General features: G+C 36.0%; 1 protein-coding gene across 1 annotated transcript in view; it reads right to left on the bottom strand.

Moving 5' to 3' along the window:
* Window positions 1-27945, bottom strand: part of USH2A (usherin) — an 800680-nt gene that overhangs the window by 239044 nt on the left and 533691 nt on the right. The window contains exons 41-44 of the mRNA XM_003814150.6: window positions 26933-27561; window positions 17259-17593; window positions 16255-16377; window positions 5527-5690 (exon numbers count right to left, since the gene is read on the bottom strand). Of these exons, the coding sequence (XP_003814198.3) occupies window positions 5527-5690; window positions 16255-16377; window positions 17259-17593; window positions 26933-27561 (1251 nt within the window). The remainder of the gene's footprint in view (window positions 1-5526; window positions 5691-16254; window positions 16378-17258; window positions 17594-26932; window positions 27562-27945) is intronic.

Genomic DNA, 27945 nt, shown 5'->3' with positions numbered 1-27945 from the left:
GTGATCAAAACAGACTGTGTTCCATGTGGTCACTTAAGAACCCAGGAACTTTCTCTTATGGGGATTTTGGATCTCTTTGGGTGTTGTACACGACTGCATAGTTGAACCTGAGAACATGATCATGTCCTCATTCCAGTCCAGGGGAAGGGCTAAAAGAGAACAAGTAGGCACACACCCAGTGTTTTCTGGTTAATACCCAAAAAGATGCAGATCGTCTTTCACTTTCTATTGACACAAACACATACTACTGGTATTTCACCTGGCCATGACTAATTGCAAGGGAGGTTAGTAAATGCAGTTTCTAGATAAGGGACAAGGCTAGCACTAAAAGAAAAAGGGGAGAATGGATGCCATGCAATAGTTAGTAGTTTTCGCTTTTTTTTTTTTTTTTTTTTTGAGACAGAGTCTCACTCTGTCACCAGGCTGGAGTGCAGTGGCACGATCTCGGCTCACTGCAACCTCCGTCTCCCAGGTACAAGCGAGTCTCCTGCCTCAGTCTCCTGAGTAGCTGGGACTACAGGCACGCACCACCACACCCGGCTAATTTTTGTATTTTTAGTAGAGATGGAGTTTCACCATGTTGGCCAGGATGGTCTCGATCTCCTGACCTCATTATCTGCCCACCTCGGCCTCCCAAAGTGCTGGGATTACAGGCATGAGCCATGGAACCCAGCCTAAGTTTTCAACATTTTAACTATATTTTTAGATTTCTATATTTTAGCCAAGTCAGGTAATTATAAAATAATATATATTCTTTATGCATCTTCAACTCACTGTAGAAATGCTTTTATCTCCTTTGTAGGGACATGGATGAAGGTGGAAACCATCATTCTCAGCAAACTATAGCAAGGACAAAAAACCAAACACCGCATGTTCTCACTCATAGTTGGGAATTGAACAATGAGAACACTAGGACACAGGAAGAGGAACATCACACACCGGGGCCTGTCGTGGAGTGGGGGGAGGGGGGAGGGATAACATTAGGAGAGATACCTAATGTAAATGACGAGTTAATGGGTGCAGCACACCAACATGGCACATGTTTACATATGTAACAAACCTGCACGTTGTGCAGATGTACCCTAGAACTTAAAGTATAATAATAATAAAAAAAATGCTTTTATCTGAATAGTCTTGCAAAATCAACTTCCAAGCTTTTACTAGACATGGCTTCCCCTTTTATATATTGTATAAAATGTTATTGAAAGGACCATGCACATTTTAGAAATAGAATAATACTTTGTATTACAAATACTAGGTGATTACTAATTGTTAAACATATATTATTTCATTTAGTCCTTAACAGATTTCAGGGCAGTTATTATCTTCATATTTCAGATTAGAAAACTGGAACTCAGGTTAAATTCTAGGTCATAGTGCCAAAACATATTGGAACTGGGATTCAAATTTAAGTATCCCTGATCCCAAAGTCTATTTTAAGACTATTTATTCATATGGCTGCATACAATGTTGGCTGTTGTCATTTTTGTAATTAGAAGAATTTGAAACCTTGAGTACAGATGGAATCACCAACAAGAGAACAGGAGTATGATAGGAAGACTCAGGAAAGAACTTTGAGAAACATCTTTATTTAGGGATGAGAAGAAGTAGTTGGTGAGAAGAGGGGAGTAATGATTATTGGGGAAGAATTATAGTCAGTAAGGGATCATTCACAGTGCTGGATACAAGAGGAACACAGTAGGATGGCATTGAGAAGAGAGTTTTGAAACGGGTCATTAGGTGATAACTAATGACTTTAAGAAAACCATGTAGAGTACAAGAGAAGAGAGACAGATTACAACAGGTGTACAAGTGACTGAGAAGGAAGACAATGGAAAAGTCAGATGTGGTCTCTTCTATTTGATAACTAAAGTGATGGAAAAGAGAACAGAGGAACAAGGTGAGGCAACAATGGTAGATGCTTTTTAGAAGAGATGAGATTTGGAATTATTTACAGATATTGCCACCTTAATCAGATAAATTCAGGCAAAGTCAGATATTCTTCTAGCTATCAAACCTGGTAGTTTCTGATTAAGAGATCAGGATGAGACAAATGCTTTTTCTGTGGTTTTAAACTTGCCCTCTTAATGATGATACCCTCATACTTTATGAATTTTCCAGAGAGTTCACTGAGTGCTCAGGACAGAGAAAGTGATAAATGTATCTGTAAGGAAGGAAGGAAAATAGGAAGAAAGAGAGAGAGAGAGAGAGAGGGTAGAAGAAGAGAAATAGACAAATGGCCGGGCATGGTCCCTTATGGCTGTAATTTCAGCACTTTAGGGGGCCAAGGAGAGAGGATCACTTGAGCCCATTAATTTGAGACTAGCCTAAGCAACATAGGGAGAACCCGTCTCTACAAAAACATTTTTAAAAAGGAAATAGAGAAAGAAGGAAGATGGAAAAAAAGAGGAAGGAGAGAGCAAGACCAGGAGGATTATGATACAAGATATGAACATCTGCAGGTTGGGGTGAGCTCTTGACAGACAGTAAAGTAGACAATATTTTGATGATTTTTCATTTCCTCTTTTACAAAGCATTGCCCTCTCACTCCCTCCAGTGTTTTACTGCTCTTTTCTCACCACCACTGACTTCCTTAGTGAATCAGCTTCAAAGGAGGCACTATCTCTCCACTGTACTCCCTTTGGTAGGCATTTTCTTATTTTGCCTTCTATTTTAGACTGAGCAGTCAAAATGAGAAGGATCCTTTTAAATCCTTCTTGTTAAAGTGCTAATGACTGTTAAGGCTAAACGCATGAGAAATAGAAAATTTGATGCCTGAGTCCTAAGTTTGAGTTTGGGAACTGGTACTTTCTATAATTTTTGGTAAGTTACTATGGGCTGGTTTCTATCTCATTGTGCTTCTCTGAGGATTGTATAAATAATTTAAGTGAGGTATTTTTCAAATACAAAAACTGTGATTTTTCAAAATTACAATATAATTTATCTTTGGTGTATTTTGTTTAGGGCAAAATATTTTGTATTATCATATAAAGCAGGGATAAACATCACCTGTCTATTGGGACCAGGAAAATGGGGACTGGGTCAGATTTTTAGGGCATGATCTGTCTAAAGGGGAAGCCAGTTCCAGCTGATAGTTTCCTTCCAGAAATGTGGGTATTGTTTCACCCCATCATTTGACTTGTCAAGTGAATCCTCAAATCATCTTTATGTATAATTCTTAAATGTTTGCAAATATTATTTTTTCAAATACTGTAGTTCAAAAACAGTGTATGGAAGCTGGAAGAGGAAGGAAATATGGCCACTGTGTTGCCAATTTGCAACATCTGCCTTCCGAAAATGAACTGAAGTAACACAGGGATGCTTTTATCTCACATATCATGTATGTGATACTAATGTTTAAAACTGGCCCTTCAAAAGTTTTTAATAACTTATACATGTCAATCTGTGATTGATAAAAATTTACCAGAAACATTTTGCTACCAAAATGATGTGTACATGGGGAGGGTCATAATAGACAAAGACCATGCTTTAAAATATATATATATATACATTGGAAGGTGATTTTTAATAAGCAAATATTTATAAATTTAAAACATGATTTTCCACTGCAAAGTATTTTAAATCTATAGTTTGTTGCCTTTGAGCATATTAGGCTGTATGCCATGTTTTTCCTATCCAATCAAGACAACAATTTAAAATTAAAATTGCAAAAAATAGGCCACCTTTCACAGAGGATCGACTAGTTAATTTACTTAAGATAGCAAGTTGCACAAAAGAAGAAAATGATAATGCAACAAGCTTTCGCAAGACTGACCCTCTTCTGAGAGTTAACCTTTGTGCTCACAAATAGTTATCTGAAAAATTTCCAAGGTATGAATGGAAATAACAGCAGATTGCATTACCTACATCCCGAAGGTCAGAGGTTCAGATTACCAAGGTAATGAAACTTCAGTGAGCTGCTTCAGATCTATTAGGTTTGTCAGTTTTTATAAGCACAGTTACTTCAGGAATGCAATTATAACATAAAGGACCTATATTGGTGGAAATTCACCAGCCGGATCTTAACAAAAGTATTCAAATGTCAGATGAGGGGGGAGAGCCTACCTTTATGAGTAGGCTTTTAAGATGAATCAGTTAGTGAGGTGGAGTAGAGAGCAAGAGGGAGATGAATGGAAATATGCCTTAAAACACATCCCCAGATAAAAACTTTGTATTTTTCCCAGAGGTGTTTCAGAGGGTAGCCATAAGCATCAATTAACTTATATTATTCCATTAAAATGGTTTAAGAGGTCCCAATACAAGTGTCACAGATCATTAGAAACCTGCAGCCTTATAAAAACCAGAGAAAGACAGTTTTCTTTTGTAAAGATGGATTATTTTGTAGAAACACAGATAAACCTAACCTACTGATTTAATTTATAATTGATATCCTCGATTCTGGCTTTAATTCACAATTGATATCACTCAGGTGTCCTAAATGGAGCATCTCTCTTCTTAAGCTGTAACCAAACTCAAGGCTGATCCAGTGTAACCAAAATCACATGGTTACATTGCCCAACCAGTAGTGATTTTTCATCTTTTTATATCATCAATAGATGATTACCCCAGTGAGCAGAGTGTTCTTTCATAAATAAAATGTTTTGAGTGGGTCTTTCCTGATCAGGTATTTCTCAATATTTGGTATTATTCTGACAAGTTTTGATGAAACTATTTGCCAGATCTCAAGTTATACCTATAAGACTGATTTTAATACATATTCTCATGGTAGATTCAGGGTTTTTTTTCCTGAGAGTCGTCAGGGATTGACACAAATTAACAGATCACAACAAATTAACATGTTAATACTACCCTACTGACCAAGTAACTGTGAAATTTCAGTTACTGTGGTTTGTAACGTTGCAGGAACAGATTAGATTACTCTGTGAACTCTTCCAAATGCCTGTTAAAAAAGTGTTCCCAGCAGGTCCAGGGTCGACCCTGCATTATTTAAGTGAATCCAGTGGTGATGTCTAGGCTTCCTTTTACTGGATCAAGCTGGAATTCTGTCCATAGCCAGTCTGAAGATGATCCACTGGGAAGAATCTGTTCCATTATTGCAATCCAATTAAATGGTTCTTGCTAATGAGCGACGAGTTACAAGATATTAGGGCAGAGCTCTCTGAAGGAAGGTGAACAATAGTACACTGTATCCAATTAATACATGGACATGTCTATCACAACTGCCTGGTATGATAGAAATTACATTGTTCATGCAAAGGAAATGACAGAGGGAGAGCAGGAGGCCCAAGAAGAATGTCAAAGTAGGAGAGAGTTTGCATCTCAAGAATGGCACAGGGGCCCCAGGGTTTTAGTTTTAATGTGTCCATTTCTAATTTATTTGGGTACTAATAAAAATGGCCCTTCTAAAGTTTTCAATGACAGACCTGTCAATCTGCAATTGGTAAAAATTTACCAGTAACACTTCACTATCAAAATGATGTGTACATGGGGGAGGTTCATAGTAAAGAAAGAATATGCTTTTAAAAATACACAAAGTGTTAACACAGGTATGAGAAGCTTACTTACTTGGTTTAGCCCACCTCACGTCGATGGCTGTGTGGTTAAGGACACTCGCAGTGAGATTGGCTCCTCTCTCTGGAAGACCAGCTAACGTTGTCACAGTCACTTCTCGGCTCGGTGTAAAACCCACACTGTTGTGTACGAAGAGCATATATTCATAGGTTGTAAACCTAAAATGTTGTTTTGTTAAAAAAAGTATATGAATTTCTACTTTACAGAAAATCTAACAAATAATTTCGTTTTTTCTTCACAAAATACAGGATTTCCTTCCACCCCTCTACAAAATACTGTTTTCTTTTCCTCCCTAGAAAATACATTATTTTATTTTCCTTCCTTACACAACACATATCATTAATTTTGTGACTTGCCAGCATAAACCAAAACATCAGGGAAATATTTTATTAGGAATGCTGAACAAATATTGCTATTGAAAACAAATGTGGTTTATCATTTTCTTATTCTTATTGTTTTCAGAAGTGGTGAGGATTACAGCTCAATTCAAGATGCAATTACAAATCAGGCAACCTGCCAGCTTTCTATCTGAATTTGATCCAGAGAGTTTTATGCTCTTCTTTTTGGAAACTCATCCATTTTCAAATATCAGAATCCCTCATCAACATTTTCTTCCGATACCTATGCTTCTTTCCCATAATCTCACTGCAGACAGATAAACCCCTAAATTAAATTGTAACTGTGACCAAAGTGTACAACATTCTCCCACTGAGAGTTTTGCTACAGTGAGCTGTATTTTGCCATAGTGTGAACATATTTACTTGAGTCAATACAGTGGAAACCGAATATTACTTTGCAGAAGGCAAAAACTGACATGATGATGTGATATGAGGAGGACTTTCCAAGTCATTTATTAAATTGACTATAGAGTAAAGCCACCATTTTTTTTTAACCAGTTTTGGGCAGAAGACCATCAGGCTTCCTTTGCTTGGTTCAGAACTACCTGTGTAAGGAAATGCTATAAACAGACACAGTCAGTCTATGAGTGGACAATAGCTTAGACTGAGATACTTGCTTAAACATGTAGTGCAACACACGACCATCCCAGAGGCATCCAGGACACAGGGCAAACACTAGCCTCAGATCATTACCTAATTTGGGTTTATTAGATGATCAAGGATACCTCATCTCCAGTGTAAGGCCCACAGTATTTGTCTCAATATGTCACAATCTCTGATTTGACGATGCAAAGGTGGTGGGGCATGGGTGGGTAGGTGCCATTTGCAGGATTGTGTTAAATAATTTGACCAAAATTATATCAGGATCCTCAGAGCATTTTACTGCCACCTAGGTAGAAGAAATCTGCTTGACTCATCCTGTTTCTTACTCATAGCCCGAAGATATGTTTGCAGGTCTCTGCCTGAGCCACATTGAAGGGTGTTGCTCTATTGTAATTACAGGTAAAACTTAGTGACTTTTTGAGGCTATTTATCTATTTCTCCTAAATATGTGCTTGCATCAGATCTTCTACACCTCCCTGCTTTACCATCTCTTCTCAGGTGTTTATTGCCTCTTTTATTTCTGCTTTGTCTGCTGTAGTGGGTTGAACTGTATCTTTCAAAAAGATATTTTCAAGCCCAAGCCCCTGGTCCCTGTGAACACGACCTTATTGGAAGATAGGGTTTTTGCAGATGTAATCAAGTTAAGATGAGGTCATACTGGATTAGGCAGCACCATAAATTCAATGCTGATGTCTTTGGAAGAAAAAAGAGAGAGAAATTTTATAGACACATGGATACACACAGGGAGGTGATGGCCATGTAAAAACAGAAACAGAAATTGGAGTTATGCTGTCACAAGCCAAGGATTTCCTAGGGCTACCAGAAATTGGAAGAGGCAAGAAAGGGTTCTTCTATAGAGCTTTGGAAGGGAGTCTGGTCCACAATACAAACTGGTTTGCAACTTCTTATATCCAGACCTGTGAGAGAATAAATTTCTGTTGTTTTAAGCCACCCAGTATGTGATATTTTGTTACTGCAGTCCTGGAAAATGAATACATATGCTTTTTAGCCAAGTGCTGAATAGTCCACATAATCCAGACAACTAAAAAATAATAATAGTTACTTAATAGCTGTCAGGCATTTTCTACAGATGTTAACCCATTCATTCCTCACAAAACTCTATAAGGTGCTATTATAATACCTATTTTGAAAATAAGAAAAACAAGGCTCAAAGAGATAAATAACTTGTCCAAGTCATTGAGATAATAAGTAGGAGGACTGAGATTCAAATATAGGCAGTCTGATTTCAGAGCCTGCTCTTTTAACCATGATGCTATACGGCCAACATAATAGTGATGATAATAATAATAGTAATAATAACAATCATAATGATAATCTGTTCTGTCCATACTTGGATGATGTCATATCACTAGGGCTTGAACTTTGCATTATTTTTCTAGCAGAGGGAATAGATTTTTGCTTACACATTCAAACAGTCTGGCCAAATTTCCTTTGCAACCAATAGTATGAATATGAAGGATGATGAGTCGGGGTTAAGAGGGTAGCAAGCCTATGACAATGGAATGAAATGAAGCTAATGGCTCACAAGGGAATTGAACCAGCGACCTTGGCTTCATTAGCTCTCTCCCTGGGTAAAATACTTATAATTATATTTTACTTCATAAAATGACTTAAAAGAAATGTAGCTAGAGTCTGGATACCTAGTCTCCTCTCCTATAATATGTAAATTTTTCTTCCACATGTCTATGCTATTATACAATTAATAATCTTTATGGATTTAAAGTGATACCATGTTTGTGGTTCTTTCCTACATGTGGAATTAACAATATCAGGTGGCGCTAAAATGGTTGATTGTAAATAAATTCTATAGGGCTTTAGTTTTTATAATACTTTAAGAGATTTCACAATAATTTAGTTATGGCGAAATACACAATTTACGTCTACAAAACTCAGGCCACATACATACACACAATTGCGATGCCTGTTTTCAAGGTGGTTCTAAAATTTTAGAGTAAGAGATGGCTTTAGAGTTTATCTGCTACAAATAATAAAGTGTCTGCTACATCATACAGATTAAACAAAAAACCCTGAGACCCTGAGAAACAAGTGGATTTGTGTAAGTTTGCACAACTAGTTAATAGGGGTAGCTGGACATAGGGTTTATTCATCTCCAATATTACACTATTTCCACTTTTTAAAAATTTAATTGAGAAATCAGTAGATATTTCATTTGAGGCCGTACATTTGTCTTTTGTACTTTAACTCTCATTGTTAAGTTAAATTTTTAAGGAAACAAGATTTTTTTTTTTTTTTTTTTTTTTTTTTGAGACGGAGTCTCGCTCTGTGCCCAGGCTGGAGTGCAGTGGCGCGATCTCAACTCACTGCAAACTCCGCCTCCCGGGTTCACGCCATTCTCCTGCCTCAGCCTTGAGAGTAACTGGGACTACAGGTGTCAGCCACCACTCCCAGCTTTTTTTTTTTTTTTTAGTAGAGACAGGGTTTCATCGTGTTGGCCAGGATGGTCTCCATCTCCTGACCTTGTGAGCCGCCCGCCTCGGCCTCCCAAACTGCTGGGATTCTGTACAAGCGTGAGCCACCGCGCCCGGCCGAGGAAACAAGATCCTGAATCCTCTTAAATACTAAAATATACTGTTTTCATTTCATCTGAATTCCAATCTGTATTTAGTAAGAATATATACCTATGGCTTGTCTACATATATACGTTGATTCACATTTCACCACTTCATATCAAAAAAAGAATGTATTAGTTGGCTTGAAGTGGTTTTCCATTCACTCTATGTATATTGTTTTTCAAATGGACTTACGTGTTGATTGTTGATATTAAATGGGACATTCCATTTAATAAATGATAAAATAATACATTTTAAAACAAAAATGCTAGATCAATTAACATCATATACTTATGACAAAACTTATGTGTATCAATCAATTTCTTCTCTAAATACAAAGTGTGTTCTCTAGGCATGTCTTGAAAAATGTCCTTTTTAAACTCTGTAGGAAAAAACTTTTGCAATATAAGTATTCAAAGGAAGTGAATACTTATACTGAGTCTATGATGTAGCCAGTAAAACCAATTGTTTTTGGGTCCATTTAGGAATACTTGGACTATTACAATAGTTTTTCCCCCATTTGCTTGAGACCATCCTCCGGTCTCTCCCTCCTCCACTCCCCAAACAGCAAATTGTAAACTTTATTATGGTATAGACATGACTATGGTAATTTTCCTCATAAAAAATAATATGTGTTAAAATCTTACTTGTGGAACCATATTCATTTCAAGGTTCAGGTGTTATTACTCCAATGAATTAGAAAACTAGATTATGTTTAAATGATGCAGTTTTAATTTGTTTATTTACTGAATAGATAATTTTATAAATGAATGAATAGATGTTTCAGAGTTATTTAAGCACTCAGTCTCAAAAATTTCAGGTCACTTATATAATTTTTTAGGTTAGTGAGATAAAAATCTACCTGTCCAATAGAAAAAATATCTCTGCTGAAACTTAGCAAAGTGCTTCTAAAAATATATTGAAAACAAAGTATATTGCTTTTTCATATTTAATACATCATTCATTTATTTGTTCATTCATTTAATATTTATTGGATATTACCAATATGCCAGGTGTTAAAAATAATAAAATTGTTATCTGTCCACCTGGAGCCATAGTGTATATAAAATTTTACAGAAATATGTTTTTAAATGAGAACATCTAATTTATTCATTTATTCCTTATTCTTTGAACACGCATCAGATGAAGCATCTAATTTAACCATATCCAGCTGGGAAGTCTTCACGGAGGAGGTAACATTTGGGGCAGGTTTTGATAAGAAGTGGTATTTTATCCAGTGAAGACATTTGTCCAGGGCAAAATATGTGAAGGCTTGTATCTTGGAAGGGACTGATATATTGGGGGAAACCAAAATTCTTCAGGGCAGCTGCAGAATGCCTGGGGTTATTTTCATCAGAATTAAAAATGTGTCAACTTTATTGATGTCCTAACAGAATTCATGTGTTAATATTGTCACCAATATAAATCACGCTTCTGAAAATGCAGGTTATTTAGTTGCTTCTTCCACTAACTCTTCCTCATCTCTGCCACAACCCAAAGTATTTTTCAGTACACCATCACACAAGTGTGGATTTGAGAAATCTCATAAATCATACCTTTCCTTACATCTTCAAATCTTTTGTGGGAATAGCAAACAAAGAAAAATGAAATGCAATATTGTTTCCATTGCTTAAGTCTATAGCTATTAAAATTTTCAGCTGATGGTAGACACTTTAAAAAATCTATTTGTTGATTCTAAAAAGAGTATTGAAGATTTTTGCTTCAAAAATTGAAGAGTAATGTTTATCACACTTGAATATTTTTAACGTGAGACATTTTAGATTGTGAGTGAAACTTGAAGCTGTTATGTTTCTGTTGCTATCTATACCTACACTACCAGAATTGTCAGACCTAAGATAATTTTGCAGTAATTTCCATCTTTGTTCTATTTTGTCATCAACATGAGAAAGAAATACAGCCAATGAAAGTAGTTTTTCTGTTTTTTTATTCTAAGAAAACACTAGGGGAAAAAAACCTCCTATGACAAAACATAGCCTTCTGGATTTAGAAGTTCATTTTTCATGAGTGATATAGTTTGGATATTTGTCCCCTCCAAATCTTATGTTGAAATGTGATCACCAGTGTTGAATGTAGGCCCTAATGGGATGTGCTTGGATCATGGGGGTGAATCCCGTATGAATGGCTTGCTGTCATCCCTGTGGTAGTGAGTGAGCCCTCACAATATTAGCTCAGGGGAGAGCTGGTTGTTTAAGAGCATGGCATTCCTCCCAGCGCCCTCTTGCTCCCTCTCTTGCCATGTGACATACCTGCTCCCTTTTCACCTTCCACCACGGGTAAAAGCTCCCTGAAGCCTTCACCAGAGGAAGATGCTGGCACTAGGCTTCTTGTACAGCCTGCAGAACCATGAGCCAAGTAAACTTTTCTTTATAAATTATCCAGTCTCAGGTGTTTCTTTAGAGCATTGCAAAATGGGCTAATACAAGGAGGTAACACATAATATGATGACACAGAAAAGGACATCGTGTGGGGCATGTAAGGCATTGAAAAAAAAATCCAATGGGAAAAAACACCGTGACCAATTTAATTTGAATGTGAAAGACATGTTTACTCCTTTTGAATTAAGTGCGTGGCTATGAGATGGCATACTAGTGTTGACAGAAGTTGGCTTTCATTCTTAGACTCAATTTTTATTCACATTCCCGTATTAAGGAATAAATTAACAGGATATATCTCATCTTGGTAGTCATGGGAGAAGCTTTCCTTTCACTTGCCCTTTCTATGTACAAAGTTAACTTCTTCACTTAATAGCTACAATCTGACATTATTTATATTATAGAAACACGTGTCATGGAACTGACCCAGTCTTTCATACTAGCAAAGATGAAGATGTCATCTATACACATTTAATCTCATTACAAAGAAGAGGAACAAAAGTTATGTTATTTTGAATATTATCCCCCACAGAAATGGCATCCTCTTTTAGGACTTGAAACATCTTTATTTTAGTAGGTTTAAAAATATATATGAAAATATATGTCAATAAGATTTAAACTTAGAATTTATGATATATTTAGCTTAAGCATTTACATCTTAAGTCTTACCCTTCTTTGAAAAATAAGACGAAAATGTGTTAATTTTGAATGTTTTAATTTAAATGTAATACAATTAGTGGATTCTCGAGGAATCACATAGAGGTCTCCATCCAAATTGTCATTGCAAAAAAAAAAATACTCTGAGAAATGTATAAATAATTAAAAGGAATAGCAATTAGAACATACATTCCTTCATAAACTTAATGAAAGCTAATTTATAAATCTAAATTATAATCTGCAAGTCAATCTTTTCTCTACAATAGTAAAATAACCCTATTGTTTATTATAACTTGTTCTTCTTTAAATCCACAACGAAAAGGAGAACATGCTCATTGTATTCTTAGCAGTTTTATCTGATCACTTAGGAACCAAGGCAGTGTTGTTAGGTGCTGAAAATTGTAAGGGTAGATTGATGCTTAAAATAAGGGAGGTCACCGCCCTCTTGTTAAACCCTGCCTGACTCACTTCGGCAGCTTCAGATGATAACAGCACGTTCACCAGATTTTCTAAGTGATGAAAATGTCAGGAAACCCAAAGTTATAGTTCCCCCAACAACCATAACTTGCTCACTTTGCAAGGAATTATTAAGGAAGAAAAGTTAGAAACTGACAAGCAGTATAAACCTGTAGTTATACGGAATTCGTGTCTACACAGGCAGAGCAAAATTCAATAATGAGGCAACTAGCTGTGCAATTTAGACAAAAATTACTCCTTACCTAAGATAATCATAAGAGCAAAAAGTATTTTTGTTAGAATTAAATTATCTGGATAATTGACTTGAGACTGTTTTGTACATGTAGATATAAAAGAAAAAATAACTACTAGAATGATCTGAATTTCCAAATATAATGATGTTTTAAATTAAATTGGTGCTTTTCTATATGTTATAAACACATACTTAGCCAAAATAGACCACTTGAACTAGGAAATTGGCTTCAACTTATATTTACTGTCACAAATATATTCATAAAGAGATGTCTAGTGAATCTTAATTTTACTTTTTATATCAGGAGAAGTGCCATTTAAAAGCTGATTCTAAATGTAACTATGGTGATATTCAAGTCAAGATGGTAAGAAACACTTCAGTGCTCCTTTTATTTATGCAGATGTTAAGTTAAGAAGGAAATTGGGATGGTGGAATCTGGGGAGAATAGGAAATTACATAATCCTCCCAAAGATATTAGAATTCAATTAAAAACCCAAGAAAACATACCTGGCCAAACAAATAAATCAGCAAAACAAATATAGGCAAAGGAAGGGCCATGAAGGAACTGTAACACAGGTGTGAACCAACACATGATGAACACTCAGCTTCATCCCCCTCTGCAATTTGAGAGACCACTAGCTGACCAGCAGGAACAAGGAGCCCCGGATGTTGCCAAGGTGGCCAGTGGCACCATCTGACCAAACAAAATCACTTCCTTTAAAGAGAAAAATATCCTGCCCACCAGGGGATCAAGTTTTGGTTTTCTCTCATATTTGCAAGACACTCCCCCCTTGGGCTAAAGGCACTCCTAGCTTTTTATGGACTTACAAAGGGTAGAGGGCTAGAAAAAGAGATTCTTATAAAGACTCACGCCATTTACACTGAATGTTAAGAAGAAATGCTTTTTTTTTTTCTACAAGCTTAATGTAAGTTGTAGCTGTTATTTTAATAAATAAAAAAAATCTGTGCAAGTACTACCGGAAAAAAATGACATTTGGCATTATGAAACTAGTCAAAATATCCCTTCAACACAATTTTGTTATCTGCACACTTCCCTTCCGGAAGCAGCTGTCATGGGTGTGTTTATGTCAATTCATGTTTCAATTTAAGTTGTGGAAATTCACTTTATTTTTTCCTGAAATCTTAGATTTGAACTTCTCATTAAGAATCCTTAGAGGAATCACTAAAAATTCATAACTAACTTCATGGCCTTGGTCCTAATTATTTAATAAGTTTTCATTTCTTGTATAAAGAAACAAAATTAACTTTTGGAAACTTATTCTTTGTTTTTGCTGAGTAGCTCATGGCTAAAACTCAGATTCAGTAATGTTAAAGAGTCAAGTTCTATTTATTTTTTGAAATAGTTATATTTAAGCACTTAAGAGTTCATAGGTCGCAGGAAGCTACTATTTGAAATGACTTCTTTAGGCAGAATTGGTGACTTTGTAGATAACTCTGAGGACAGCAATTAATATATATATTAATTATATATATTAGTAATTATATATAATAATCAATATATAAATATATAATATATATTATTATATATAATTAATAATGTATATAATATATAAAAATACATATTATATCACACTCTCTATGGAGGGGGCGGGGGGAAGGGTTCCTCCACTAGATTATAAGTTCTTTGAGGTCAAGGGCTAAGATGTATTTATCTTTTGTTCCTTATCACAGTGCCTCAGCACACAGTAAGCACAAATAAGCAAAAATAAATGAATTTATTCTACTGAAGTGATAATCATATAGGGATGCCAAATTAAGTAAATAATGAATTAAAAGTAGTTGAGAATAGTATAATGAGCATTATAATTTAGGATAAGCAACATGGATCTGCTAGTAATTGACCAATCTTCACCTATAGAAGTGGCAGTTTCATATAGTTCATTCTGTTGCTTGATCAGATTTACGAGATGCCTCTCTCTGAGAATCTTACAAGAACTAGGATGCTTTCCCACCACAACTTTTTAAGAGGACAGGAGAATTTTCCTTAGTTTTGCCATTCCCCAGAGAGAAGAACACTACAGCTAATATTCCTAAGGTACAGAGAAGTGAATTAATTCTTGATTGAGCTAACCTATTTTTAAGTATTCAGGTGTAGGGCACTATGTGCTGCTATGTGCCAGACACCATGCTAGGAACTGAAGACAGAGTCACGAAGACCGCACCCCTACCTTATGGTAGATCTGATAATATAACGTGGTGTTTAGACAAGCAGTCAGGCCAGTACACTACAATGACAATAGTGATATGTTAGGGGATGTCCTATGGAAATGTTACAGAGGAGCTGAATCAGACCAGCAAGAGTGTTGGCAGGAAAGGCCTCCTAGAGGAAGAAACCTCCAGGCTAAGACGTGGCAGATGATCTAGTCAGGCAACGGGAAAAGGCAACTATGGGGAAAAGCTGAAGGAGCAAGTGTTGTATGTTGGAGGTACTGAATGCAATACAAATGTGGCTGGAATGCAGAGGCCTTGGTAAGAAAGGGATGGGAGACAAGGCTAGAATGGTAAACAGGGTTCAGACTACAGCTACCCAGTGGTGGGTCTAGAAAAATAATGACCCACATAGAAAAGTTACTGAAACATATGATCGAGGAGTTTTCATAAAATAACGTTCATGTTTTCTGAAATTTAATCACATTGCTTGAACTCATGAAGATTTAGAAGTCATTTAATTCTATAAAATCACCTCATTTTATGGACAACAAAAATGAAGCCCAGAGAAGTTAAGTGATTTTTAAGTAGTGAAGCTTTGTGGCCTAAAGTCACAAAGCTAGTTCTCTAGCACAGGATAAAGCAGAACCAGATCTCCTAACTCTCCCATGTAGCACCCTTTTCTACTGTCACCTATTAGCCTTTACTGAATGTCTTTGAACTCTAGATTGAATTCTTTCAAGTCCCAATCCTGTTCACTAATTTTTTTTTTTTTTGTGGACTGAATCAATAACTTACAATCAATTATAAGTCATTATAATTCATGTATAAGCCATTTCTAGAAATAGCAAGCATTCTACAAGTGCCCAGGAATTTTCCCCATTTTGTATGTTTTCAATATTTCCAAATTCTTCCATAACGTTTTATGTCTAGATAGAGCCGTGACAAAGGCAATAGGTTAAGGCTTGAACATCTACAAGTTCAACTTCAAAAGGCTTATTTTAAGCATGCAGTTAAGATGGAAAACATTAAACATGCTGACTGTTACAGCTGGGTGATTAATGCCACAGATAATAACCAAACATGTTTTATTGCATAACTGATAACACGCTCACACAATGAAGACACTGAGATACTTTGAACTATTCAACATGCCCAGAACTAAATGCCAGCATTTGTTTTTATAGTTTTTGTAATCTCACCTGCTAAGACCCTTATCTTCATAAAACCACTGAGTTCCTGAATAAATATTGTGCCACCGATTTAAATCTTCTGGGGGATTTGATGCAAGTGGCTGCTGGATTTTACGTCTCAGAAGCTCATATCTAAAGCAAAAGACAAGCAGGAACATCAGGATTATCTCAACTCATATTGAGATTACCAAAACTCAGGCTGTTTTGTGGCATGTGTGTGTGATATATGTGTGGAAGCATAAAGAATAACATCTTAAGTTTACAGTTACGTGGTTTTGTTTCAGATGAACATTTTTTTCTGGACCAAATTCCATATATTTAATATTTTGAAGAATCAGTTACATTCACATTTTACAATTATCTCCCAGAATGATGGCATTTTAGATTTCTTCTAAGTTAGATTTGCCAAATCTTTACTGCCAGTTTCACACAAAGTAGAAATACAGAAAGCTTATCAAGTTAATGGTTTCCTATGACTATCAATACTTTATAAACAATGATAATATTATCAACTTTGTATTCTTGGCCAAGTATCAAGTTTGGGTGGTTGCAAAACCATTTCTGAATCACAGCTCTTTTCTTTCATCTTATCTGGATCCCTGACCACACTTCTCACAAGTTTCCGTACGCTAACAACATGCCAAAGAATTACTGTGTTAGCCTTAGAATTCTGAGGTACATTTGTGCAAATGTATCATATAGAACCTACATCAGGTTTGCCTAACATATAATAAAAGCATATGTTGAAAATGAAGTGATGGATTATGTAGCGAATCCTTAGAGAATAGTGATTGTGGTTTCAAGGGTTTTTAGTTCTTCAAATTGATAAACTTTGATGTTTCCATAATAAGTTGAAGTGTACAGTATGATAGTGTATGAAAGTTATGAGTCAGGGGATATTCAATGCCAAATTAGTTCTATGTTCATATAGGAAAAAAAGCCTCCTTCATTTCCCTACTTCTTAGAGAGATAAGGACTATAGCAACATAAAAATCATAGTCACCTTCTCTTACCTCAAATTAGGTCCATTTGGCTTGGATGGTGGTTGCCAAGAAATCACAACATATGATTCACTTAGTGGAATCACAGACAATGGGCCAACATTCTGAGGTACGGTGGGGTGAGTGGTAACATAGGTAGGTAAACTCTCTGTGCACCCTCCAAGGTACCCATTACCCCCTGAGCAAGCAACAATGGTGACAGAATAATTAGTGAAAGGAATCAGATGAGTAACTTTTTGACTTAACACTGCGGAAGTCACATTGGTTATAGTGATGTGAGGGTCAGGCATGCGAATCTCATAGCTAAGTATGTCTCCGTTCTGGATGAGTGGGGGTTTCCAAGTGACCTGAAATGAAAGATAAACTTAGAATCAGTGTGACGATACAGGAATAGAGCAATTGAAGTTCACGAGGCCTAGAATTTTGCTCTTGTTTTCAGTTAAGTCATTTTCTAAATGGCTACATTCTCCTGAGGCCTTTGGACTAGACAGTAATGAAGGGTTTGAGATCAATTAGCAGTACTCCAGGAGCTAAATGAAATGCTGTTTCCTGGGTTTGGCTTTCAGTCTTGCCACTTTCTACGACTGTCAGACTGATACACACCTTAGCGATTCATCGCCACTGCGGGTGTTCTGAAGGACACAGAGCAAACACATGGAGAAAATTCACACATCCACATGCTTCAATAGAGTTGCATAGGATTTGATGGTTTTCATGTTTATAACTCAATTAAATGAAACATCAGAACTCATTTCTTTGCACTGTTAGTGTGCCTGCCAAATAAGTCACTTTTTCTTGGAGGAAGGGAAAGAGAAATCATTATTCATATTTTCCGAAGATGCAAAATTGAGTTCCTGAATCTTATTTATATATAACTTAGCAATTAAAGCATTAATAGCACATCCTCTTCTCAGGGATAAGAAATGTATAGAAAGCTTTGAAAAAGGGAAGCCAAAGATGTTTGTGCTTAGCTAACATGTGGACTTGAGCATCAGAAGAAAGAACAACATTTTGTAATAGAATTCTAGAATGTCTGAAGTTTATTTTCTTTTCTGGCTAAACTCTACAGGAGCATAGTGGTAACACACTCATGTTCTTATGGGGAAAGAGATCCTAAAAAATGTGCACAGGCCATGACAAAAATCATTTATTTACATGTTATCCTGTTTCATCTCTTTTATTGGTACCTTCTAGTGCTCCTTATATAAATGCCAGGATATATATCTCATGTCCCAGCCTGTAAGCTTCTTCATAGCAGGGATAAACTCTACATTCACTTAGTACCATGTGCACAGAGGTGGAGTTCAGTTAGTAATTAGAGTCATGTTTTGTTAGATTATATTTTTTTCCCTAGCATACAGTTATTTTGAAACTTTAAGAGACAGGTTTCTACAAGGTGACATATTTATATGTACATTTGTACCTCTATGCAAACCAAAGAGGAGCAATATAGAAATTAAAATGGAGAAGGACTGACCATAATTTTCTATCTTAAATCAAAGGGAAAAGGTTTCATCCAGGAAGACTATGACCTGAGATTTTTTAAAGAGTATTCTTACTAATAATTGGTGACAAAAGGGCTCTCACCACATGCTAGTTGGACAATTGCTTGATGATTACTTTGGTAATTTATAATTAACAATGGGCCAATATCTACCAAATTATACTACAGGGGATGAAATCATTGTGAATCTTAAAAAAACTTTTTGGAGAGTTCTAAGAAGAGAGGCTGGGATGAAGAGAAGTTTTAGATGTGTTCCTTATAAACATAGAGGATTTGCCTGGATGTGGGGAATATTTTTAAAAACACCCTAAAACTAGCAAAGGTTGTAGCACAGATATAGGACGCTATTTGTTTTGGAGGTGCAATGCTGTCTGTGGACCCGAAAAATGAGTCAAGGTCAAACTCAGAGAGCTTCCTGGTATTTGTAACAGAAATGAAAAAAAGAAGAGCTATCACAGCTAAATTCAACCTGACTAATCTGAAGAATACGGCTTTCTTGCCTCTTAGACCAGAATACTTTGAGAGTTCAGGTCAGAGCTTGGCAACACTTTAAACAATTATTACTTAGTCCTTGCCCATGCCTATGTCCTGAATGGTATTGCCTAGGTTTTCTTCTAGGGTTTTTATGGTTATAGGTCTAACATTTAAGTCTTTAATCCATCTTGAATTAATGTTTGTATAAGGTATAAAAATACCAAAAATCACCTGGGTGTGGTAGCAGGTGCCTGTAATCCCAGCTACCTGGGAGGCTGAGGCAGGAGAATTGCTTGAACCAGGGAGGCGGAGGCTGTACTGAGCAGAGATTGCACCATTGAACTCCAGCCTGGGCAACAAGAGTGAAACTCCATCTCAATCAATCAATCAATCAATTAATCAATGTGTTCAAGTTTTTTCTTTTTTTTTAAGACAGCATCTCACTCTGTCACCCAGCCTGGAGTGCAGTGGTGCGATTTCAGCCCACTGCAACCTCTGCCTTCTGGGTTCGAGCGATTCTCCTGCTTCAGCCCCCTGAGTGGCTAGGAGTATACGCGTGTGCTACCACACTCGGCTAATTTTTGTAGTTTTAGTAGAGAGGGGTTCTGCCATGTTGGCCAGGCTGGTCTCGAACTCCTGACCTCAGGTGATCCACCTGCCTTTGCCTCCCAAAGTACTGGGATTACTGGCGTGAGCCACCACGCCCGGCCCATGTCCAAGAATTTTAAGGAGCCAGTTAACTAAATATTGTATTCTATTCTTTTCTATGCTTAAGACCACATTTATTATTGTATATGTGGTCAAAATATATGAGATTAAAACTTTCAGTTTGTTTAATTTCCTATGACCTTTTATATATCCATTGTACATAAGAAAGATTATGAAATATTGTTGCATCCCTAAAAATTCAGACAAAAGAACATGTTATTGGCCTGAATAAGCAAGAAATGTGTTCTTTAAAACAATAATATTACATTAAAACTTTTAAATAGAATTATAGTTTTGCACTGGAAATAAAATGTTTATTTCAGAGATGGCTTTCCTATCACAATGACTTCTTTTATTTGAGTGGTTCTTAATGATTTAGGTTTCCATTTTTTCTGTTTATTATAAGTCTTCAGAAAATAGGACAGCTAAATTGCTGGTTAAGTGTTTAAGGAACGATTGACTCTTAGCAGCTCTTTTACATCCCTGAAAAGTCTCTCTAAAAAGAATCATGGCACCTTCAAAGTTCCCCATTTTAAGCAGAAACTTAGACATGCAGGTTAGTTGATTGGCTTCAGGCTTGAAAAGAGTAACGCCCAAAAGCATAGTAAGCAACGTCCTCACTTCTTTAACTCCATCAAACTATTTTTAAGAACTTCATGAATAAGAGCATTTATAAAGATTGATATATGGGTTAAGAATGGACTAAGAGATGATAAATGTCTCAAAGCGGTGTGGCTTTAGGCAAAACATTTAACATCTCCAGGCCTTGGAACCCTCATGTCTAATGTGATGAGACAATCCTTGCCATCATGTATAGACATAAGATTGCATAATTCTAAGAGTATTTTGTCAATAGAAGATAAAAATGTACTATAAAGAAAGATCATGTGGGAATATTTGACTCCGTACAGTGTAGCAATTCCTCCTATGATGGACTCCCCTGAAAAATTCATACAGAACAAGATGTGCAATAAATATTTGTTGAAATAAAGTTGTCTTTCAAAATGTCTTCCTTTCCTTTAAAAATATTAATCTTAATTTTTAATTTCAAATATTATATTTGCATTTTTTCAATCAGACCGAGAAAGAGTACAAATATATAAATACAAGAAACATTAATTGTGGCTCTGTTTTATTTCACTCAGGTGTAAACTTAATAGTCTGAAGTTTATTCTTCCATACTTTTTGTATGCTCGTACAAGCAAAGCAAATATACTCCTGCATATCCTAGGTCTCTCTCTCTTTCTCTTTTATTTTTTAAAAACTTTTCACAGAAAAAAAGTTCTCTACCCCTTATGCTGGAACTTGCTTTTCAGACTTAATTGATTATGGACACACCCTATTATTTTGTACGGTTGCATAATATTCCTTTCATGGTTGAAAACAAATTATTTGTTAATCCTACTGACATTATTTTATGCTAAAAATAATATTTGAAAATGTATGCAATATGTGCTCTTGTGTTTATTTCATATTGGAAAGATTACCAAGTATTGCCATGCCAAAAGGAAAATGCATGTTTAATTTTAATCATTATTGATATACTACTTTCTTAAAAAGTTGGGGAAATTCACTTTATCACAAACAATGAAATTATCCATGATCTGTGCCTCCACAAACTCTTGAAATTACTGATATTCATTTTTGCTAATATTACTTGTTTCTTTAATTAATTTTCACTCCCTTGACTTTATGTGAGGTATGAATGAAAAATTAATTGTGGTTTTTGTCATTATTTTTAATGGTAAAAACCGTAATTACTTTTGCACCAACCTAATATATCCTCTTACCTAAATTATTTTCTATTAAAGTATCTTGTATTATAAATTATTAGAAGGCCAATGTATATTAAGGTGAAATTGATTTGTCTGTAGTATGTGTTACAGATGTACTTTCCAGATCTATCTTTTGGATGTTAACTTTTTTTGGTGGGTGGGGGGGAAGTTTATGCCTTAGAAAATCAATCAGATTGTTTCTAGCTACATATAGCTATCTTTTTTTTTTAAGCTACTGAGTTTCTTTTTTTCTTTAGAAAGTGCTCCCCTACATTTAGATTACATGAAATTCTCCTTTTTTCCTAAGATTTTTACTTTTTTAACATTAACATTTTTAATTTATGGGAATTTATTTATAATATGATATGATAAAGGGATCTGTTTTTTCCTTACACATTGATAGTTGGTCGGGCTGGTATCATTTTTTAAAGCAAACCATTCTTTACCAATGAAATAAAATGCAGATTCTACCTACAATAAGTCATTTCAACAAATACTCGTTATCTATACCTAAACTCTCTAGTTGGTTCCAATGACCATTTGTCTTTTTCATGCCAATACCATATTATTATAACTCAATGGCTTTAAAGTAAGTTTACATACTACAGAAAGTACCACCTCATTATTCTTCCACAATTTTCTATAATATTTTCAATCATTTAGTCTTCTATTCATACTTTAAAATCATTTTATCCAGCTTCATCCTTGAAGCCATCATTCTCAGTAAACTAGCACAGGAACAGAAAACCAAACACCTCATGTTCCAAACACCACATGTTCCCACTCGTAAGTGGGAGTTGAACAATGAGAACACATGGACACAGGGAGGGGAACATCACACACTGGGGCCTGCCAAGGGGTGGAGGGTAACGGGAGGGAGAGCATTAGGACAAATAACTAATGCATGCGGGGCTTAAAACCTAGATGAGGGTTTGATAGGTGCAGCAAATCACCATGGCACATGTATACCTATGTAAGAAACCTGCACGTTCTGTACATGTATCCCAGAACTTAAAGTAAAATAAAAAATAAAAAATTATTTTATCCAGTTTGAAATAAAACAAACGAAAAACATCGGCATTCTGATTTGAATGATGTTCAGTTTATATGTTGACTTTGGAAGGATTGTCTTGTTATGGAGTTAAGTCCTTCCATCCAGGAAGATTGCACTTTTTTTCCATTTGTTGCAGTGTAAGAAGTAGAGAAGAACATAGGCTCCAGAACCCTATTGCCTGGGTGTGAATTCCAACTCTTACTCCTTATGCAATGTTATGCAGATTACTTAATCCCTCATTCTCAGTTTTCCTGTCTGTAAAATGGGAATGACAATAGCATCCATCTGACACAGTTGTAGTAAGAATTCAATGAAAGCAATTTCTAGAACATAACATGAACTCAGTGAATATATTTTCATTATTATTTTATTTCCTCTGTTTTATACTTTTTGTCTGTGGTTTATTTTAAGTAGACATCAAACATTGGCCCATTTTTAAAAGTCAATGAGGATGATGATTAAGACTCAACTTCTTTTACTTTGCTTTATTATCAAACCCATAAATGAGTGACCCTAAGTGTACATAGCAGAGGGAAGGAAGCTACACATGTTTGTGGTCTGGGTGACACTATTCCTTGTGGCGCACCTGCCAAGGCTGGTGGCTTCACCTGTCTGAGCTGAGTGAGGACCCTACTGTATAAGAGGAGCTGACAGCTGCAGGATTACTCTATTTTATTCCACTTCACCTGTGAAAAAGTGGACAGGGGCATCAAGGTTTAGAGGCTCATGATGTTATCATAAAAGAAGTTTTTTTTTTCTTTTTTTTTGGTGCATCATAGTCATGCAACTTAGTTATTTATACATGTTATTTCTTATCAATCCTCAATTCAACGCTTCAGTGCAGCAGTTTATACATTGACTTTATCCCATTTAAGTACCTTCTTCCTAATCTGATTTTACTTTGACTTTTTGTTAGAAATAACTTCTTAATTGTATGCCTTTTTTTCTGCATCTATTGATCAAAAAATAACCATATGGGCTTTCTACTTTAATTGGTTGATGTAAGACGTATGTTGATAGATTTTTTGATGTTGAACCATCCTTACATTTTTAAAATGAAATCAATTTGTCCTTGTATATCATTCTTTTAATATACTGCTTAATTCAATTTGGTAATCTTTTATTTAGAAATTTTGAATCTGTACTCATAAATGAAATTAGTCTATAGTTTCATTGAACTGTTTTAGGTCTTGGTAGAGCATTTTTACCAACCTTATAAAATGAAATACATTTTCTTAGGTTATTAAATATTAAATAAAAGTGCATGGCTTTCACTTATTCAGGTGACACAACTCTTTGACATTATATATATATTTTTCTTGTAATCAAATAAGATTTTAAGCATATTATTTCATCTATGCTGCTGTGCTCTCCAATTTGCCTTTCTCAAGGCTCATATTTATGCCAAGTCATATCACCTCTTTTAGTACTTACTAATATGTTACATTGCATTTATTTTCTAGTTAGCCTAAGTATGTGTTGTCTCTCTTGATTTCCCTATTGGACTGTAATTCTTACAGGTGGCATTGTATGGAGAAAAAAACCACATTGCACAAAATGAGTAACACTAAGGTGAAATACCAACTCTGCTCCTTGTATTATCCCCCACCCTATCAGCTGGCATTCCATATTTCTCTACACTCAATTCGTTCTTCTCCCCCAAGTCCTTATTACTTCCAGGTATGTTACATAGTTATTTGTTTGCATTCTGTCTAAAATGTAATCGCCATGAGCCTAGGGACTTCATCTTGATCTCTTCTGTGTCCCTACTGCCTAAAAGAGGCACTTACAAAGATGTTCACTCATGTACTGATGTTCCGTAAATGTCAATAGAACTGAAATTATTATTGTTACTGCTGTTAATATTACTGTCAATTTCCTTCATCCATCCTAATACCTGGAACAACCCTCTATGATAAATAGTTGAATTAATTTCTTAACCAATGCATTAATGACTATCCTTCTGTTATTTCATATAAAATATTTTCTATTTGCAATTTGGACTTTTAAATCTCATATTTTACAAAGACAAGTCGTTGTTTAGCTGTCATGTACCTCTGTTTACCAGCTAAGCTATATCACGAGAACGTCTACTTCGGTACAGTCTTAAGATCGTTCTGAACATGTGAGCCAATAATACTGAAGGACAGATATGTTATCTTAATACTCTTTAAATCGTATATAGCATTAAATACTAGACTCAGTTGAATATTCCTGCTGATTCTCCTTATTGATAACTTTTTATTTCCTAGTTATAAGATGAGAATAAAAAGTGTGAATTTTTAGAATATTACTAGTGTACCATGTTCATATATTTCAGACACCTTCTTAGAGACATTTAGATTCCTGACTTGGGGTTACCAATGCCTTGTGGCCTCAGGTGAGTGCCTATGAGATTCAGCTTTCTAGCCACGCTAATCTAAACTTCTCTAGCAGGCTGACAAGCCATGTATATTGTTTAATTCATGGATGATATTACAAAATCAAAAGAGGGTAAAAATGTGAAGAAAAAGCCAGGCAAGCTGATACTTTTAATTATTGTTTATATATGCTGAATCAAGCAGAATTGTACACTGAGTTCCTCCTCTGAAAATACTTTTGTTTTTTTTTTTTCTTTTGAGATGGAGTCTCGCTCTGTCGCCCAGGCTGGAGTGCAGTGGCACAATCTCGGCTCACTGCAAGCTCCGCCTCCCAGGTTCACGCCATTCTCCTGCCTCAGCCTCCCGAGTAGCTGGGACTACAGGTGCCCGCCACCACGCCTGGCTAATTTTTTGTATTTTTAGTAGAGACGGGGTTTCACCGTGTTGGCCAGGATGGTCTCGATCTCCTGACCTCATGATCTGCCTGCCTTGGCCTCCCAAAGTACTGGGATTACAGGCGTGAGCCACCGCGCCCGGCCTGAAAATACTTACTCTTTTTCAGATCGGCCACAATCAGTAACGCCTAGTTATAAGATTTTTATTCGAAATAATCCAGAACAATGTCAATTATGTAGTGTTGCCTTTGTAAAGAGACTGTGTTTGTTTTGTTGCATCATAGTGATTCGTACTGCTACCAAAGTTTTACAAAATTCCCCCAAAATTGAAAAAAAAAAGTCATTTCTGGAATGATTATTAACTCTATGCTTGGGTTTTGTTTTTGGTTTTGTTTTTATTTTGAATCAAGAGCAATTCTTTACATTGCTCAGTTCATACAATAAACATCGTATATCGTGTACTTAAAATTAATTTCCCATTAGTGTTTAATGAATGGAATTCTATACACATATTTATATCAAAAATGTGTGTTGCTTTGACCAGCTTCATATTAAAACTAACAAAGACTTTTAAAAATAGCTTTTAATTTGTAGGTTAAATTAAATTTCTCCAACAATTTACACTGTTTAGCATCACCTAGTGTTTGCTTTTGGTGGGGGAGAGAGAACACACAACATAGATTCAAGTAATAATTTCAGCAGATGAACTTTGCTGTTATGCAAATGTCCTTTGTTTTGTGCTCCGGTGAGCAAGCTACTGTACCAATGCTTTTGGCAGTAGTACAAGACTGAATCCATGGAAGCATGTGTGTATTTACACAAAAGAGGCTTCTAAGCTACAAAACTCCCTCCTGTTTGGTTACACTAATTTCCCTTGAATGAAGTTTGTATGCCAGCCAAAACAATGGTAGTTATCCTGTCCTCTAGAGTTCATTCCCAATAGAATGAGGTGAATAATTGAACACTTTCTGGATAGCCCGTTAATATGCTATTTTTCTTTCTTTCCCCATTACTTTGATTCTTTGATTATTAAAAAATACCAGACTATTGGTAATGGAAAATTTTGTTAATATGCTAATTCATTCCTCCTTATTTTCCCATCTCTTCTCATTTTCTGATCTATTTAAATCTGACGTGGTGGTTAAGCTAAGCATCCCATTGTGGCATTCAAAATATTTCAGGTGTGCGAGGCAAATGGAAGCATCTCAACAATATAATTAAGGGGATACAGGGAGAAATGAAAAACTGACATCGAATTTAAGATAGTTTGGGCCAAAGGCCAAAACCCAGTTTCTCCAGTGAATGCCTAAAACAACAAATGCGTTTGTTTAGTCAGTAGATGGCTCTGTTCAACACAGAGTCAATCCAGGGTACATTCCTAAGTCTGCAAAGGAGAGAGAATAGTCAGTATCTTACCTGGACTGCATCGGGTTCCAGCACCGTCACCACAGGTGGCTGCACCCCAGCAGGTCGTGACGGTCTTGTGGTAACTTCTACCCAAGCACTGCTGTTTGTGCCTCCATGAAGAGTGCTCATCAGTACCCGATATTCATATTTTGTCCATGGGCTAAGAGCAGAAGTCTTGTCAATAAACCTCATGGAATGACTCCTTGGGAGAGTCACCAGGGTAGTAACTTCTTCCTTTCCTTTGACTCTTCTCTCAATTGTGAAATTCTCCACCAAGCCATTGGGGTGGGTAGGGGGTTGCCAAGATATAATCACAGATGTTGGAGTATCAGAGAACAGCTCTGGACTTGGGATCCCTTCCGGTGCCCCTGGGAGTGTCCATACAGTCTGGGACTCTGGCGAAAGGGAACATCCTTTTGAAGTGCAGGCTTCTACCTGAAACTTATAGGCAGTGTATGGGTGTAAATGCATCACTGTGCAATTAGTGACATTTCCAGGAGTTCTCAAGTATAGACGGCCATGTAGATAAATGTTATAATGGGTAATAACCCCATTGGATTTTCTAGGATGCTGCCAGGTGACCAACATCATTCTTGACTTCACATCCAGAAGAATCGGAGGAACTACAGGCCCAGGTTCTGTAAAGTAAAATAAATCCAGAAAGTCAGACCTCTTGGAAATGTCCCACCTCTCCTCAAAGCTAAAATGAGTGATAGCTCTGCTACAAGGATATGAAAATGAACACTTGGTAAAGGCCAATAAGTAAATAAATAAGTGCCATAAAGACAAGGACTGTGATTGCTTTGCTCATAAATTTTGCCTGTGAAATACTTGTTGAATATTATGAAACTAAAATTATCATTTTCCTCTCTAAGACAGCTTTATCAAAATCATGTCTTTTTATTCAAGCCATTGGTTAAAAAATGAGGATTTAAAAAAATAAATGTAATAAACATACAAGAGGGTAGTTGTTACTAAAGTTTTAGCTTCCACTACATTTTTTTCTGGAGCCCCAGTAACTA

The sequence above is a fragment of the Pan paniscus genome, chromosome 1, assembly GCF_029289425.2.
Source record: "Pan paniscus chromosome 1, NHGRI_mPanPan1-v2.0_pri, whole genome shotgun sequence".
NCBI lineage: Eukaryota > Metazoa > Chordata > Mammalia > Primates > Hominidae > Pan > Pan paniscus.
The sequence above is the reverse complement of the archived record's forward strand: the minus strand, read 5'-3'. Positions and strand labels throughout refer to the sequence as shown.